Source organism: Euprymna scolopes, chromosome 37 (genome assembly GCF_053919585.1).
Source record: "Euprymna scolopes isolate OS-2025 chromosome 37, ASM5391958v1, whole genome shotgun sequence".
Taxonomy (NCBI): Eukaryota; Metazoa; Mollusca; class Cephalopoda; order Sepiida; family Sepiolidae; genus Euprymna; species Euprymna scolopes.
In genome coordinates, this window is record NC_136518.1 from 78,208,327 (window position 1) to 78,228,545 (window position 20,219).

General features: G+C 32.5%; 1 protein-coding gene across 3 annotated transcripts in view; it reads left to right on the forward strand.

The window, feature by feature from the left end:
- The window catches only part of LOC145261236 (uncharacterized), a 175,207-nt gene that overhangs the window by 103,950 nt on the left and 51,038 nt on the right, over positions 1-20,219 (forward strand). For 2 of the 3 annotated variants that reach the window (XM_080119605.1, XM_080119607.1), the window contains exons 7-8: positions 4,988-5,042; positions 17,388-17,417. In XM_080119605.1, the coding sequence (XP_079975731.1) occupies positions 4,988-5,042; positions 17,388-17,417 (85 nt within the window). The remainder of the gene's footprint in view (positions 1-4,987; positions 5,043-17,387; positions 17,418-20,219) is intronic. The other variant, XM_080119608.1, reaches the window with a different exon arrangement.

The window sequence follows — 20,219 nt, forward strand, 5'->3', positions numbered from 1 at the left end:
ATTGGATTTGGAGTTGGGCAGCAAGATATTTGTTCACATTACATTAAAATTTTTGCATATAGGTATTGTTGGGGTGGAGAAACGGAGAAGAAGAGCAAGGGAGATCAAGGAAAGAAGCTATCAGAGCAGAAAATTTTCCAGCATTTAGAGACCTCTACGGTGAAAGGGTGGGATTTTGCTGTTAGTCTTTTTGTTGTGAGTCTACAAGTTCAGCAAGTTTATCGAAGCATAAGAATGCAACAGTGGTGATGTGACTGAGGTGGAAGCTTGACAGAGAATGCGAAAACCGTTTTAGATTTGAAACTGTTTTTTTTTTTTTTTTTTTTAATTTTTTTTTGCACTAGATATGTAACAATACTCCATACATTAGTATCCGTTTTTGCAACCTTTTAAAATAGATACTATTTTTTTTTTTTTTTTTTTTTTTTTGCACTCTGTCTAATAGGGAGAGGCTAGTTGTTCCGTGCACAGATAAATAGTTGCTTCATAGCGATATAGGATACTAGTCGGTGTTAGGTGAGCGCCCGGTTTTGCCCGGGTGTAAATTATGCTGAAATATATTTTAATTTGTCCAGATTTCATATATATTATTATAGCGTCATGATTTTAAGAGTAAAAGTAGTTAGGTGCCATCAGCTAGAATCGAAACTGAAACTGTAGCATTCAATGCTAATGTTGTTACCCCTGTACCAACGTGACATGCATATAAACTGATTAGAATAACATTTTTTAAATAAATTAAGATGAATGTACAAAATGTTTAATGCTTTTTTTTTTTTTTTTTAATTGGGACCCATTTTTGACCCCTTAAAAACAATTTTAATGGGTTAAAAAAACCCTTAAAGAACAGTCCATAAAAAAAATCCAATCATTTGAGGCCCTTAATGCTGCTATGCGACTTTTAGTTTCGGAGGAGATAGAGTTTGGAAATATGGAGACTGACAGACAAACCGATATATAGCCGTTATATATTAGATTAGCATGTGTGGGAAGTTTTCTATCCCGGTAGAGGGAGTCAACTTTCTTTGCAGCAAACTTAGCAGCATCGTCTATGTACTAATTTCAATTCATGTCTCTTGAAAATGTCTGACTGGGGAGTTTAAATGTTAGACTATTAGAAAGGGTGTATATAGATAGATTTACTAATGAAAAATTTGATGGTATTTTTTATTTTATTTATTTATTTATTTTTTTTACTCGTTTTTATGCCATACATTTGGAACATAAGGGGCTACTATTTGGGATCGTGTTTAACAGGGGACTTTGGGGAGTTGAGCATCGAGATGTCTGTTCACATTGCATTTAATTTTTTGCAGGCTAGTACCGTCAGGGAAGCAGGAAACAGGGAAGGAATTCCAAAGTCTAGCAGTCCGAGGGAAGAAACTATTGTTATTAGTTCTGAGAGAACACTACACTATAAGAAAAGTTAAAGAATGGTAAAACAAGTGTGAGAGAGAGAGAGAGAGAGAGAGAGAGAGAGAGGAGGGGATATGCAGAATAAAAAAAGGAAGAGAAAATAAGTGGCATTTTTTTTTCTTTTTTGGGCCGTAGAAAGAAAGACAGACGATCCTAGAAATGTTTAGCTGAACATGTACCTACTATAAAAAAAAAAAAAAAAAAAAAAAAAAAAAAAAAACTGACCCGTTAGGTCATCCATTCAACTCTGGTTAAATATTTTTAATCAGGGAAAAGTGAGTTTGCAAAGCCAGTTAAAAATATAAAGACAAAATACTAAATTAGTTGCTTTCTGCTCATTATATATCCTACTTTCTTGTAGTGCAATATACAAGCACAAATAGAGTGATCTCTCTTCACCCAAAAACGGATATTACACGAGGCTAATGTGAAATAAAACTTTCTAAACATACATTCAGATTGCTAGTCGTATGACGGGCAAAAATGTTGACGCAAAAAGCGATCCCTCCTTACAAAAAATGGCCCAGTTGACAACACAGAATTATTCTTTGGGGCCATTGTCGACATGCACACACACACAAACACACATTTTCCTTTTTATATAATAGATTATACTATTGAAATAAAACTTTCAAATTTTGTGTTCAGATTAATGACACAAAGTTCATTCAGATATTCGATAGTGGCATACTAGAGCTATAAGTACTTATATTCCAAAGTCTATCCAAAGGAAGAGACTATTCGAATAGAAGGCTTTCCAGCATCTAGGGAGCTCAACAGGAATGGGTGGGATTTTGTTGCTTGTTAGGTAGCCGAGGGAGCACAATTGCTATGAGTTCATCAGAGCACATTCCATTAAAGTATTTGTAAAACAGACACAGGGATGCAACATTGCAGTGATGGGACAGGGTTTGAAGCTTGGCCAATAGTGTGGGTCTATTAGATTTGGAACTCTTTCTTTTTTTTTTTTTTTTTTTGCCTTTTTCTGTTTCTTCTACTCACAATATTTTCTGTTATTCTTTGCTGGTTGTCAGAGAGTAGTTTGATGACAATCAGGTGCCACTTGTCTATCATGGCGACTCTTACCAAGCGAGGTGTTCTGATTCAGAACCTTATTCACGCTGTTCCTCAAATAAAGAGTTATGTATTGGCATAGCTTTCCTTGCAGTTGTACAGGCAGTAGGTTGCAGTTCCTTTCTGTCCGAGCAGTGCTCATACTGGGCAATGGTCCTAACCATTGCACCCAGAGGTATCTTCTGCTCAGCCCAACGAAATACGAAACGATGAACAGAATTATTTCTATTTGCTTCCATATTACATCAGTCACCTGCTTTCCATGACCTCACGTTACCCTAATCAGGGGAGGGGGGGCTAAGTGGATTCTCGACCATGCCCAACGGTCTCCCATAGACTAGTGGAGGAAAAGAGGTGTGTTACTTTTCTTTGGACAATAGTCCTGTCCCTCTACTCCAAAACTGGGTATTAAGAAAATAATTTTTTTTATTGCTCCATAACTTTATCTTCTTTAATCTAGTCCAGTGGTTCTCAACCTTTTTACCCATGGACCCCTTTCTCCTTTTTTCTTTGGTGGATCCCCCCCCCCCATAACTATTGGTCATACTATGGGAGCGCGAAGGTCAGACAGACAATAGGAAAATAACCGACTGCATGTGACACATATTTAAAACCAGCTCCTATCGCTTTTTCTATTTCTTTTTATTGCTTTCAAAACAATTTTCTGGAAAGTTTTTGAAATCTAGAAAATACATTCAAATTCGTTTCAATGTCTATTTCAGCTTTTTTCACGTAAAACCAAAATTACAGTAGAAATTAATTTTTTTTTAATAATAAAAACCATTATGAGTTGGTTTTATTCATGAACCACCAAAATATCATTGTGGACCACCAATTTGTTATATTTTGCCTGTGGAACCCGGTCGAGAACCCCTGGTCTAGTTGAAACGAAGGTAAAACTGCAAGAGTCTGTTCTTTTGGGTGCCAGATAAGAAAAAAAAAATTTTTTGTGTATGTCCACATGTCATAATTTGACCCTTTTAAAATCTTTTCAGCGTGTGTTCTGTACTTTGACCTTTAAAACAGAATGTGGATGTAAAGGTAACGGTGCTGATCTTATGCTAAGAACATTTAAAAAGTCAACCGATTATGATACAATCATGTGTCGGCCTGGCTCAACAATTTCCAATCTCAACGTTTTTTTTTTCCGTGATCTTCTCCTTCGTTTTTTCTTCTGGCCATGTCATTGTCTCTCACATTGGTGGCTGCTGCACAGGGGCGGGGAGGGGGGGAGGGGTGTAGGTGCTAACAAATTTTAAAAAAAAATAAAATGAAGCAAACTCTGGCACATTCTGCAAAATATCAGTTATACTCTGGGTGTGTGTGTGTGTGACACCATCGACTTTTTGAATGCTAAGGTCCACATTTACGTCTTCTGTTGAGGTTGTGTTCATCAGTTATCGTTAGTTAATCTCGATCTGCTAAAGCTCTCTCATTCTGGCCCAAGCCACAACCTACGTTCGATTGTGCCCAACTCACAACTCGCTTTAACTCTGTCCTCAACCGTCACAAACCCAAGACCGTTTACAACTGTCCCTAAATGTTATAAATTGTTGCAAAACTAATTACCACTCCTAAAAACTAACTCTAAATTATATGGACCGATCCTTTTGTTGCCGTTACTGCCACACCTTGATTAACAATCCTATTTTAGTTTTCGGTTGTGTATCTTGAACTACTTCCTCTCTATTGTTCTGCTGATAAACATATTTCCTCTTTTTCTTTTTGTTATATTTTTTCCTTTATTTTTTTCCTTTCTAAAACTTGGGTGAGGACTACGATAGTATCACATGATTACAAGAATGAAAAGAAAAATAAATTTGATCTTTTTTATCTTCCAACTCGTGGATTTTTTAAAAATGTTTTTTCGTGAAATGGGTTACAATGATTATCTTGAATGTTTTACTATTTTTTTTTTTTGTTCAACTTTAAAAAAAAAATTTTATTTAAAAAATACAAAACAAAAACTTCGGGTTAAAAAAAAAAATGTTTTGTTTTGACTAACAAAAAAGACAATTTTTTTTTTTTTTTTTTTTTTTCAAACTAAGGTTTTTCGCATTTTATTTTTCGTTTATTTTTTATTTTAATTTTTTCATTTACGAACTAGTTTTCAAACTAAAAAAAATAATTTTTTTTGTCAAATATTTTGATTATTTATTTTTATTTAAATTCGTGGCACAACATATCCAATGAAATATTTAATCTTTTCTTGTGAATTGGATTCGAATAATTATCTTGAATAAGTGGTACTTTTATTTTATTTTTAATTTTTTTTTTATCATGTTTATTGTATTTTTTTTAAATACCCCAAAGGAATGGGTTAAAAATAACTTTTGTTTTGGTTTAAAAAAGAAGTTTTTTTGTTTTTTTTTGTTTTTTTTCAAACCATAAATATTTTTTCATTTTAACTATTTTAATTTTGTATGTCAGCCATTTTGTGTGTCAGCCATTTTGAAAGTTGCTTTGTACTTCTGATTTAGTCTTTTTCTACTATCAGATCTTGTTCCATGTCTTCCATAGTTAACAACTGGGGTGCTGCCAGTATTTCCAGGGTAAGTTTATTTTTTCTTCCAGACTTGCTTCATGGCATCTGAATAAAAAAATAAATAATAAAAAAATAACAGCGCCTGAATAGACAATAACAAAAAAAAAATGTCAGAAAGAAGCTGCTTTGTGCTGTTTTTAGAATTTATCTTTGTTATTGAATTTCTTGAATTGCTGTCATATTTCTCTTTTTGCTTTCTTAGAGAAACTTTCAGGTTATGAATGCATAAATTCAGTCATCATAACAATCAATTTGTAATCCCCTCTAATCCATTCAGGCAGAATAAATAAAATAGGCTGCATTATTTTTGGAACGTGCCTCATGTGTGTATGTATATAATATAATATATATATATATATATATACAGGGTGTCCACAAAGTCTGGCTACATTATGTAACCAGACTTTGTGGAAGCATCCTCTTGATTATGTAGCCAGACTTTGTGGGCACCCTGTGTATATGTGTGTGTGTGTGTATGTATGTATGTATATATATATATATATATATATATATATATATAGCACAATCATATTGAGCCACTGGTTCTCACCATATAACTAAAGTTAAGCAACGTTAAACTTGGCCAGTACCAGATGGGTGATCATTTGAGAAGGTTAAGCGCTGTATGTACCGCGTCAAGTTGTAGAAATTTCCGGATGGGTATCTGGGCGACGCATTAATTTACTGGAAGAGATGCACCTCCAATCTTCATTAAGACATGCACTTAGGAGAAGGAAACTCTGATGTAAAAACCTACGATCTACTGTATACTCTGCCCTGTGGCAGTCATCTGCAGTGATAAGGGTTAGCAATAATACCAAAAAGTGTGAATGGTTCTACACTAAGCCTCCACCACTATAAACAAATCATCCGAGCAACTTGGTTGTTGTGGTGGAAGCTCATACGTCGAAATCGACGAGAGAGTCCATCATATATATTAGCTATGTATAATACCTTAGGAAGCGGAACATTCTAGCCTCGCACAACTCAAGGTTCCAGTTTACCCATAGGCAGGATATAGCACATGTTAACCTCCGTAGATGTCAAAGCTTCAATGAATCCAATCCCAGGGAAGCAAAACTGAGGGAGGGTACTTGCTTGGTTACATGTCTCTAAACAGCTTCCAGTTCATACTTTAAGCAAAATGATGATGATGCGAATTCTAAGTGCCCTCACAAAATAGCTGTAAATGATATTCCTAAATTGTCACGTACACCAACAAAACTAAAATAAAAAAAAAAAGAAAGATACCTAACAAATATAAGTTGTGGGGCTCAGAAGAAAGATCTGAGTATCATGATCAGCAGTGGGCTTTTGATAGCCAACATGAAGGAACTAAACGATGCCATTCAAATGTTGGCCCTTCTTATATTAGGCAAATTCAGGTAAGTAAATATTGCTAACACAAACCAAAGATCACCCAGAGGAAGAAACAGACCACAAAAGAAATTAGACTAGTGATAAAGATATCATAAAATCGATTCCTGCACAAAGACAATTGTTTATTCATGTAGACCATAATCCCAAACTTATACCATTCCAAGCACTATTATATATATATTTTTTATCATTTATTCACGGGTAAACAGCTACATTTGATCGCTACAAACAGCCATCTGCTTCAGTTAATGAGACTCCGTAAGGTGACCCTGAACCATTCAACGCCATAGAAAAAAATATACATTACTAAAATTATTTTTAATACCTACAAACATTAGTGTTTCATCCTTTTGGGAATCATCAGTGCAGGGAGTCATGATTAATGCCAGTGAGGAGATTCGAACACGGCTGTGAAGCCATCTCAAACTCCATTAGCAAGGAACAAACCGCTATATAAAAGAATGAAAGTTAGGAATAATGATTAAAAAATAATTCGAAATATAGAGAATATGGTAGGGGAGTTAAAAAGGTTTAGTTTTGTTCCCTCTGCTTTATATTATATATATTTTGGTATGCTGGTATGCATAATACTTCAGAAAGCTGGATGGTTCTGTCTTGCATGATTCTAGGTCATCCTTCAGCAAGATGTAGCACCTCTATACCAGAGGGCTATCATACAGACGCTATATTCAGACCCCTTCCACTCTCCCTGCTGCCTTGTAAGATATACTTCTTCAAGCAAAAAGGAAAACTTCAAAATCAAACCAAACAAGACCCTAATAGAGGAACTACCCAGTTTTGGTGGCATCTATCGAGTTGGCAGTAAGGTGGGGCTATGTGGGTCAAGAACCCAACAGTCCGATGCATCAACATTACGGAAACTGCCTGCTCTCATCTTTTTTCCACTATTTTTTTTCCATTATTTCCACTAAAATAATGTTGCTTAAGTGAATGTTTGTGCCCATTATCCAACCACTAGCACTGAAAACTAAATGCTCTGCAACTGACATTCTGTCATCTTCTGCATTCTTCTTCATCAATCAACCTAATCATCATTAAGCTAAAATGTCTTGTGGCGACATTGCTGCAGAAAGGGAAAGAGTTTGGAACACAAGAAGCCTTTAGCAAGCCAATCTGGCAGCAGATTTAAAATGGTCACTCTCTTGTGACTGTGTAATAGCACTGAAGTTCGGCAGGTCATTGTGACCTTGAGGACCAAATGAAAACTGACCTTTAAAAAGTTAATTTCTAGGGTATTCAGGTATGGTTTAAATGAATACCACAGTTAAATTTGTACCCGGCAAGTAATTTTTATGATATTAAGACGTTCATATTCACGTTTTATCTAATATTTCAAAGTGGCCACCATTTTTTTTTTTTTTTTTTTTTTTGTTACATAGAGCACATGATGCATTCTACAAGCAATACAAAACACCCTCCCCCCCATGTTAAGAATGGCCACCAGTGAAAACAATAGGGAATACATAGGATAATGAAGGTCATAATATCATAAGAATTACGTGCCTGTGACAAATTTAACTGATATTCGTCCATACCAAACCTGAATATCCCTAGAAATCAACTTTTTAATGGTTAGTTTTCATTTAGTCCTTTGTCCACACTGGCTGTTCTACACCTGAACCCATGGGATATGCACATACACACATTATATTAGTGATGGGATGATTCCAGCATTTTTCTTGATTCCAATACAATTACCGATTCCATACTAAATTCCTAATTTTGATTCTTTATAAATCTCTAAATATTGAACCATGACGTTATGTCTTCCCAATTATTGTAAAACCGCATATCAAATATGCATATATCAGGTGCCCAAAAATGTCTTTGCCGATTTTTTTTATGAAGGAAATTAAGCATTCACAGTTTAAGTATTAGGTGTATTTATTCATCAAAATATGACCCATCGCATTCTATGACCTTCTCCCAACGGTTCAGCAGCTTACTAATTCCATTTTTGAAAAAAGTCTTTTGTTCTACTCTCGAAAAAGTTATGCACCTCCTCTTTCAAGACATCTTCAATATTGAATGCCCTGTTCTTCATATGATTATCTAAGCTCAAAAATAAGTGGAAATCTGTTGGAGAGAGGTCTGGTGAATACGGTGGATGGAGCATAATCTCCCAGTTTAGTTCTACTATCTTGGCGAGGGTAATTTTTGGCAGTGTGTGGTCGAGCTTTATCTTGGAGAAGCAAAACTTGTCTTCTGTTTACTAATGCAGGCTGTTTTTTCAGCAAATTTTCTTGAACGCTTACAAGTTGTTCACAATATTTGTTAGCATTAATGGTTTCTCCCGTTTTTAAGAAGTCATAGTGAATTATTCCTTGACATGTCCACCAAACACAGAGCAAAAGTTTTTTTTTTTTTGAAATAGTGGTCCCTTTGAAATTTGTGGCAAAGGATCCCCCGGCGATAGCCAATGATATTTCCTCTTAAAGTTCGTATACATTATCCACTTTTCATCACATGTCATGATTCGATCAAAAATGGGTTCTTTTTTTTTTTGTCTACTGAAATGAGAAGAGCATATGGTAAGCCTCTGCAGTTTATTTGCTGGCGTTAATTCATATGGTACCCATCTGTTTATCCTCCATCTCATTTCTCATCTGGTGTAAATGAAGTCTTATGGTTTCATTACTTCCATGAAACCTCAAAGCTAGTTAGTGATAGGTTAGACATGAATCTGACTCTACAGCTGTCTTTACATCGTCATTGTTTAGAGATACTGGTCGTCCAGCTCGAGTCTCATCTTCATGGGTTTCATTGCCAGAACGAAACTTTTGAAACCAGTTTCATGCAGTTCTTTCACTTACTGCACCATCACCAAACGCTGTTCATAGCTCGCAAGAAACAGATGAGGCACTTGTTCCAAGTTTAAACTCATATAATAGACAAGCACGAATTATCAATTTTTTATCAGTCATATTTAAGGTCTGAAATAAGAAATTAAGTAGCATTAGTCATGAAAAATTATAAAAACTGAGACCATTAAAAATTGTCAATACAAGTTGGTTTCTGCATAACTATGCTTGTTAGTAATGAAAAAGGGGGGTCTAATTTAAGTCAACAAAAATCGGCAAAGACTTTTTTGGGCACCTGATATTTTCTCAAACGTAAAAACAGAGGAGGGGGGAAAAAAAGATAAAGGAATCGTTTTTTGGCATTAGAAAATTGGCACACATCTTTCCGATACCTCAAAAAGTTTCAATTTTGCCTATTGTCGATTCCAACTAATCGTCCCAATATACATATATATATATATGTGTGTGTGTGTGTGTGTATGTATTTTCAAAACATATGGACAGAACTTAGAAAGTCTGTAGAGAAAGATTGTTGATTCGGTCAGCATTGGATGATCAACATTGGCTGTGGCAGTACTGTGCTAACATGCATGGCAAGTTGTTTATTGGTACATTGGTTCTCATCTGACCAACGCCCTCTTCTTTTTTTTTTTCCTTGGTCAAATTTTTTTCATGCGCTCAAACACATAATCAGAAGAACAGCGCCATTTCTTGCTTTTTTTCTTCTGCGTTTCACTTTCGTTTGTTTTCAAATAAATGCATGAAATGAAAAAAAATTTTTTAATGAAATTAAAATTACTAAAAACTCATCTGCATTATCTTTTATTTTATTTGTTACTGTTGCTTTCTCCATTTCTTTTTTAATTTTGTTTTAGCTTTTAAATAATGTTTAAACTAATGCAATGCCATTAATGCTTCAGATTTTGCAATTTTTTTTTTATTTGTTAGGCATCTTTATGAATCATGTTTTATCAAAATCAATAATCCCATTTCAACTTTTATTATATTATTATATAATATATATTACATAGCAATATATCTATCTATTTATCTATCTATCTATATGATTAAATAATTGTGGAAATTCCCCTCTGGACCAAAATATTGTAGGTTCGCAGCAACATATGCCACATACAAATATATTATGTCTACATTATTAGCCACTATTTCATTTAACTTTAGAACGATATTTTACATACATTTAGTCGTTATAATAAAATCCTACATTACATCGTAGGAGCAATATCACAATCTCACCATCTTTAGACAAAGTAGTTCCTATTTTTCCCTCTAAATCTAAAGTCATCCCACCACCCCCAGTCAAAACCGGGAAGATATATACACATTATGACTATATTGTCTTTACACCCTTCTTTACTGGATAACACTCATAGACACACAATTATCTCTCCACTCCCTGATTCGAAAAATAATAATTTCTCCCTACTAACATTCCGGCTTTCTCATTGGCTGAGAACATACAAATCTATTATTCCAGAATACATACCTTCTTACAAAAAACGAACACGTCAGACTTTTACAAATATGGTCGCTTCCTTTATATGAACCATTAGTTTTATGATTATTACCTCCCCCCCCAAAAAAAAAATTATTAAACGGTCATAATCATAAATTTACGTACCTACACCCTCAAATTTACGTGCCACTACCCCCACCCAAAACAAAACCCTGAAACAAAATACATAACTTTTACGGATAGCATTGGTTTTGTTTGTTTGTTTGTTTTTCGATTATGCTTATACTGAAGAAACTGACAATGATGCCATTTCTTTTTTCTTTTTTTTTGTTTTTGGTTTCACTTTGTTTTTCCTTTTACATTTTCTTTCGATATCTATGCACACATTAACATCGCACAGATACAAAAGAACCCCGAAACACATTTTTAATTACACATACCATTGTTTACTTTTCGATTTCTGCATTAGCTGCTTACAATTTAGTTGACACTCCAATATCAAATATATATTATATGTTATATATATATATTACGTATATATATATTATATATGTTATATATATATATTACGTATATATATTATATATATATATATTATATATTTTATATACATGTTACGCATATATATATTATATATGTTATATATATATTACGTATATATATATATTAAATATATATTATATATGTTATATATATATTATATATGTTATATATATATTATATATGTTATATATATATTACATATGTTATATATATATTACGTATATATATATTATATATGTTATATATTACGTATATATATATTATATATATATATATATATTACGTATATATATTATATATGTTATATATATATTACGTATTGACACTGGATTATTCTGGTTGGATGACTGGAAACAATACCAAGCTAAGCAGATAGCATCTACTGCACCTGGTATTTCCAAATGGTCACCCAATATGTACTCACCAGCCCAAACTTTGCTTAACTTGATCTAGCAGGAACCAGTGTGTCAACATGATTATACCGTATGAGCTAGATGTATTTTTAAGAAAAAAATCATCCAAAATTACGTTTTAACATTTTGTGTTCAAAAATGGCGAAATTGCAATTATTTACTGTAAAAAAAACTATAAATCTTTGACCTTGATAAATTTTATTTTTTACTTGTTATTATTTTTCTACTGCATCATTTTTAGAATTTGGGGGGATTTATACCGATTTCTACATGACACATGAATCTATATAATTATAAAACTCAAATGACCTTGTAATAGTTGTTGTAACCCAACATCCGGTTTACAACTTCCGGTTGCACATGCGTACATAAACAAATAATCAACACAACCATCAAACGTATTGTTTTACTGTGTAAGTTTTCAGCACCCCAATTGTTTTTTTTGCATTTAAATCATCCAAATAAACAATTGTTAACACTTTCTGCATTTTTTTTTACATCGTTCGTTTCCGTATCACGTTTAAGTTATTTTAACGCAATTTTCTTACAAATAAATCTACTTTAAACCATTGACAACCATAAGAGCATTTTACAACGCCGATTTACTCACCATTTATTCTCCATTTTTAATACACCTTTCTTAAAAAACATTCCTACATTTTCTTCTACACTACCAACATAAATAATCCCGAAAATATTTTTTATTTGCGTCACAAATAAATAATCAACGCGACAATAAAACATATTGTTTTACTGTGTACGTTTTCAACATCCCAATTGTTTTTTTTTGTTTTTTTCACGTTTAAATTAAGACCTATCACAATTTGAATTTAACTTTAAGTATCATAGTATCTGTTCAGTGCGCATTTACCTATAAGTATGGCAAACCATTTATGATTCAATGGTTGTAAGTTTTTTTGTTTTTTTTTAAATAAACAATTATAAACAGGACGACTCGTAGAAATCTATCTATATTCTTTTTTCATTTCAATATACTTTCATACTTTCTTTTATGTCACAAAAAACTATTTTCTTTATGTCACAAGTGTCACGCTCATACATTAATTCCATAGCTAATATAACATACTGACCCAACGGGTCACGGGTAGTCTTAGTATGTAATAATTTTTTTCACCTGAAATGCGTTGGTTTAAAACATCACGATTCTACACAAACACCGATGATTTTTTTTCTAATAGTTATCTCCCCTTTTCTTAAAGGTAATTTATCTCCCTTTGCTAAATAGATGTTTAAAGTAAGGCAATGATTGCTATAAGTAACTTGATACTAATACGCATGGCATTTGTGCTTATCTGTGAGCCAATCAATTAAGCTTTGAATGTTTATTTTTTTTTTTATCACATTAAAAAAAAAAGAAAACAATCCTCTAGAGAAAAACTGTTTATAAAATGATGCTTGTGTAGATTGGTGATATTTTAAACCGACGCATTTCAGGTGAAAACATTATCCTGTACTTACGCGTCATTTTAGCAGAAATTAAAAAAAATTACGAAATATGATCCAGTGCAAGTAGTGCGAGATGTATTTTTTAACAAAAACTACAATTACATTCTGATATAATCTGATTAAAAATTAACATGCTCTTAATTTAAATCAAGGGAGATAAGTTAGTTTGTCATACTGTAGTGAGTGCAGTGGTCGCACAACTGTTCCACATTAAAACATACAATAAAACGCGATAACTCTGGATCATTTTTCGTAATTTTTTAAATTTATACTAATTTCGACGTAAGTATGTAATGTTTTCACCTGAAATGCATTAGTTTAAAAAATCACCAATATACATAATAAACACCAAAAATTAATACTTTTCTAGGAGAGGGCTCATATCAACCCGAATGTTTTAAATTGTGATCATTTACGGAACAAACCGGAAATGATTGAGTTGTCGTCGAACAGCTAATTCGTACCGACATTAAATGAAATATTAGATTGATGCAACAATAATGTCGTTTGAAAGTAAAAAAAACAAAAACATAATTTTTGCACCAACCTAATACTTAATGTTTTTCCCTGACTTTAGGTTAGGGTTAATTACTCCACTCTGATTAACATTGGGTTAAATCATTTTCTTCTAATTATTAAGTGAATCGTTTTTGTTACTTTTCTTTTATCTTTTTAAAGGGAGCATTTTTAACTTTTGGTTTATTCTGCAAGTTGCGATCGGAAATATTCGGGCTGATTTGAATTCCTTCCTATAAAGGCACCAAAATAATATTTCGATTATTTAAATTTAATTATTAATATTGATTATTAATATTTTATGATTTAATCTTTTTTTTTTTTTATTTAATAGGTTGTTATTATTTCTTGCAAATATTTTTTTTAGCTTTGTTTAATGTGTACTGAGAAAAAAAAATTGTAATTAGATTATGCATATATATATATATATATATATATATATATATATATATATATATATATATATATATATATATAAAGAACAAATAGTTAATAAAGCATGTTAAAAAACACTTTGAAAAAGAGTTAAAAACATTTAATTTTAAAAAGGAAACACTAAATAAGTGGATAGTCCTCATCAAAGGAGTTTCGAAGAAATACTTTCCTTCTCATCAGAGGGTAGGATTTAGCAAAATGCGGGATCGGATTTTGCTTGCAAAAGTATTTGATGAAACTACAAGTAAGTCATAGATCTTACTTGATAACCAAAAGTGAAACAGAGGGAATAGGGTGAATAATATATATATATATATATATATATATATATATATATATATATATATATATATATATATATATATATATATATATATATAAATTTCATTTTGTTTGATCTGACTCCGGATATTTGTTTTTATTCACAAATTGAAATTACACTTGGAGTGGATTATGAAACTTATATATTAAAAAAAAAACTATGAAAATATATGATTATTAAAAAAACATCTTCATCGGACTGATATATTTACCGGATATCTCATTGAACAAAACGAAATACTAAAGAATCCTGCCTACTTCAGATTGTTACCTTGTGCCTTGGAAGAATTACGATACGCATTGGATCCTTTTACATCCTTGCTACCAAATACTCTCACTTCAGGATTTACCATTCGATTTGGATATGAAATTCAATATCCTTTTCATTCTGAACCAATATATAATTTCCCTTGCTCTATGATTTAAAAACTTTACAAACTTTTAATTATGATTTTCTATGTTTATAACATTTAGCAAATTAGGTATAAACCATCATAATATTTGCTAATATTTTTTCCTCATAGGAGATGGGTAAACATCGAAAACCTATAGGTTAAGGAATTATACTTATTGAAATGTATTCTTTGTCTTGCATATAATAAAATTCTAAATTTGAAATTTAACCGTTCCACATCATAAAATTTAAGTTACTAAATTATGACATTTTATATATATATATATATATATATATATATATATATATATATATATATATATATATATATATATATAGAGAGAGAGAGAGAGGGGTTGTTATTGTTCAGAGGTAAGGTAACCAGTGAAGTATAATGAGGTTAATACAAGAGTGCTCAATACCGAAGTAGAGCAAGGTATATTTTTATTTGTTTTATTTGATCTTGCCTATATGAAAGCAAATTTTGCAAAATTTGCTTTCATATAGGCATGACCACCTGAAGAGGTTTCCAGTTTGTAAAATCTAGCTGACCGAAACATGTTCATGACTGTGTAGCAATATATTACTGCTTATGTAAAAACAAATATATGTTTGTGTGTTTTAAATATATCTTGAATATTTTTTGCATTTTCATTATATATTTATTTAAATCCAAATTGTTGTTTTACTAATTTATTTCTAATGCGTGAATGTTTTTTTTTAATCATACTTGATTATTATTGAAGAAAAATTTCTAAAATATAAAGCGCAAATATTAATACAAAATAATAATTAAAAAAAAAAAAAAAAGCAGAGATGTAAGACTTCTGCTTTTTAAGCAAGGACGGATTTCTGTTGAATCGCTAAAGATTTATGTTCTATTTTTTGTCATTTGGCTCCAATTTTCTTGCAATATGTTAGACATATTGTTTTTTTTTTTGTTGTTTTTTTTATTATCAGGTCATCCCATAAGTTCTGTCCGAATTTATGAATTAAGAAAAGAAGTGATAAAATGTTACATTTTATTAAAAATTTAATCTTTCACTGATTATTTATGCCTTCCTTCCATCTACTAACAAGCTTATTAATTCCATCACTGTAAAATCCTTTTGGCTTTGATTTGAAGAACTCACAAATATCAGTTTCAACATTTTTCAGTATTACAAAAGTTGTTCCTTCCAAATGATTTTGTAAGCTATGAAACAAATGGTAGTCGGAAGGAGTAAGGTCAGGAGAATATGGTGGATGAGGAATTTTCTCCCAACTAAGTTCTTCGATCTTTTGTGAGGCGATTCTTGCTGTGTGGGGTCGTGCATTGTCTTGAGACATCACCCCTTTTCTATTCACAAGAGCAGGTCTTTTTTTTTCTCAAAGCTTGGTTCAAATGCTCTAATTGCCGACAGTATATTTGAGCATTAATTGTTGCATTAGGTGGTAACAATTCAAAGTGGATTATTCCTTGGCAATCCCACCATATTGAAAGAAGAACCTTATCCCCATGAAGTTCTTTTTTCGGCTGTGGCTGAGGTCTTTCCCATTTACCAAACCATTGTCTACGATGCTTAACATTTCTATAAAAGATCTATTTTTCGTCACCGGTCACACATCTATCCAATGTTCAAACGTTTTATTTGAGTGTAAAAGGAAATTCACCATAGTCACGAGGTTTTCAACTGCCATGAGTCATCTTCAGGCGAGTGATGAATTAAAAAATTGCATTTAGTGAATTGATTGTAAAGTTGCGTTTAAAAACACTTAAGCATACCCTCTCATCCTTCATATGTAGCATGGTTGATTGGTTTGTTTGTGTGAATGAGGATATATATATAAAATTTTTATAACTATAAACACTAGTGTGTCATGCTTTGCAATCATCAGTGTAGGAAGTGAGGATTGCCACTGGTTGAATGATCCGAACCCCACAATGAAGCCACTTTGACACTGCTGGCAAGGAATCGACCCCCTAGGCCACTATCAACCGCTGCAGAATGAAAGGAAATCTTAACACTAATAACGCTTAATGTTAATTCAAACAATCTATAATGATCAAGCGATAGGGAGTCGTGATCTCCCAACAAAACTAGTTGACTGACTTTTTCTTATTTCCCAGACAGTGCTCAACATTTAAAAATTTATTCATTCCTTAAAGGGGTGAAAATTATTTATAATTTTTTTTTGTGATCTCCCAACAAGGCCAGTTGACTTTTTTTTTTATTATTTGCCAGACAGTGCTCAACATTTAAAAATTTATACACACACACACACACACACACACACACACACACACACACACACACACACACACACACACACACACACACGTGTGTGTAAATTTTTAAATATATATATAATTTTATTTATTATTTGGCGGTAAACAGTTACATATGGTCGCTACAAATAGCCATCTGTTTCAGTCAAAGAGACTTCATCAGGCGACCTGGAACCTCTCGACGCCAAAAAGAAAAAAAAATATATATATATATGATCAAAAAAAAGATGAATCTACATAGCTTATTCCATCATTATAATTTTCTTTAGCTTGTGTATATCCGTTAATGATGTGAATTGTCTTTTCTTGTTTTAGGAGGCAAAATTAAAAGTGCTGAGAGCTGAGGTAAATACGTGTTGCTTGCGAGTCAGAGAATATTTTTAAAACTCTGAATTTTTATTCATTCTATTAACAGTAAATATGCCATTGTCTTGCTAAGTTATTTTGCTTAAATATTTGACCCTTAAATATTCTATTGCGACCTTTTTTAAAATCTTCTGTTAAATATTTCATTTCAATAACTGAACAATCACAGCATCACAACCAGCAACCCGGTGCTGCCCGGGCGACCTATTATTTAACATATCCACCCATATAATCTATCATTTTTGTTTCTTTTTTTTGTTTTGTTTTGGTATCTTGACGGTGTGCACTTCTGACTAATTGTAGGCAGGTGTATACACACTAGTGTTGGAACGATTAATCAGGATGAGAATCAAGAAAAAATCAGAACTTTTGGGGGGTATCGGAATCAGAAAAATTTGTATCTGTTTTCAGACGCCAAGAACGATTCGTTTAATTGCTTTATTTGATTTTGTTTAAAACAAAATCTTCCACTGCTGTTAGTAATAATAAAATAATAAATATTTATTGATTTTAAATTCTAAAATCTATATTTTAATCCCCCACAAGTGTATTTTTATGTTTGCAAAAATATCTGCACATTACTAATTCATTTGACAGTAATCTGGGGGGAAAAATAACTTTATGGTTAAATTGTAGCAGTTAACAAACTATTTACTATAAGCGGATCAATGCCCGGTGCCAAAGTGATTCGGCCACACTGACCAATCAGTTGGCAGGGCGCATTGATTTGAGCTGTCCCCTTTAGGACTATTTTTAGCCCTTTTGGATCTCAGCTGCGATTGCCAGAGAGACGCCAGCAAGCGACCTATACAGACCTCTCTCACTCACCACTCCCACTGCTACTTATTGATGACTGCAGTCTGATGGCAGACGACACCTTCAAACAGACATTTACACTTTCTTTCTTTCTCTTCAGTCTGAGATACAATCTCGCCTTTATTATTGTTTTGTTAAAAGCAATGTCGTTTGGCCTTGTGTTTATTTAAGTAATTATTAGGAGAGAAATGCACATTTCACTCGTATAAAATATTTAGAGATTTATGAAAAATCGGTATTTATATTGGAATCTAGGGATTTAGTATGGAATCAGTAATTGTATCGGAATTGTGGAAAAATATTGGAATCGTTCCATCACTAGTACCATTACAACTTCATTTAAAATTCATAGGTATATATGTTTCTGAATTTGTTAGATGAGGCTTGATTATTCGTATTATTTAGATTCTGCAGACTATTATTCTCATCTTGAGTGTTATTTTCACAACTTTTCGTGGTCGAATTCGGGAATCTTTCTGTCAAACTCGGGAATCTGCACGAAATTTCAAACGGATCCCTTTATTTAATCCATGAGGGTAGCATGCTCTAGTTTTATCAGTTATGACTGGGTGGAAGCCCTAAATAATTCACAACTGTATTTTGAGTGTCGCCTGCATTAAGTATTGAACCTTCAACTCGAAAAAAGTGTAACTTTTACAACTGAATTACCAAGTACTTTATCCACTGCGCCACAGGTCTTATGAGTTTTGTTTAAAATTCCGTGTAGATTCTAGCGTTCAACAAAATACACCTGAAGATCAAAGGTTACATCAACCGAAATATTGAAAATAAAACTCAAGATGGGAACGGTAATCCGAAGAATCTAAACATCTATTTTGATACTTCTACAGAATTAGAACTGAGCTGTTTATTTATTTTTTTAACCTTAAGCCATACTCGGCGAAAGTTGGTTTAGTTCAAATTCTGTAGAAGCACTGATATTTGAAACTAGTTTTTTTTTTTTTTTAGATATTGGTAAAACGGTTTGGATTTTAATTTATTTTTAATGTTGAAATGGGATTATTTAGTATTTTTTATTTGCATATTATTTTAATGAATATAGACATGAAGGCATGAATAAATAAAATCTGGATAAATTTTGGACAAATTGTCTGATTGCTTTGTTTTATTTATCAATGTTTATTATTTGCTGCTTATTTACATGGGTGATTTTTTTTTTTTTTTTTTTTTTTTTTAAATTTTTTTATTAATGCATTTCAGGTAAAAACATTATTATATACTTACATGTTATGGCGAAATTAGTATAAATTCCAAAGATTATGAAAAATGATCCCATAGAAGATGTTCTAGATGTACTTTTATCAAAAAATCATCCACAATTCCGTTCTGTTTAAAAATGAGTCGGTTTACATCACATTCTGTGTTTACCTTGGCAACACATCCTGTTGAATCCAGTGGTCCAAATATGGTGCCACACCAGCTCCCTCCTGCGGGCTCTTCTCATGAGACGCTTTCACTGGGCTGGTCACACCCTCCACTGTCCACGAGGTGATCTCATCAGAGAAGTCATCGATCCAGTTCCTCCTTGGACTTAGAAAAAGCGATATAGCGACTAACTAAAAACGTGGCTCAAAATGGTTAAGCAAAATCCTGAATCGATTCTGGGTTCGCCAATCTATGGTTGGAATCGTTATTGGCTATTGATAGTTGGCGATAGATCGCTAGGCTTGGACAGCTTTTGTGCGAGATGTCGTGAATTCATCGGAAGTAGCTGATTTAACCGATCCGGGGTGAATACCGCCTTAAGACAATTTCAATTAGTTTGTCATACTGAATTGGTCGCACAACTCTGCCTCATTAAGACATACAATAAAACTCTGATTCGATAATTTCTATTTTATTTGTAATTATTTTTCTACTGGATCAGTTTTGGGGGGAGTTTTAAATAATTTTGCCATGACGCATAGGTACATAATGTTTTCACCTGGTTTAAAAGATAACTAA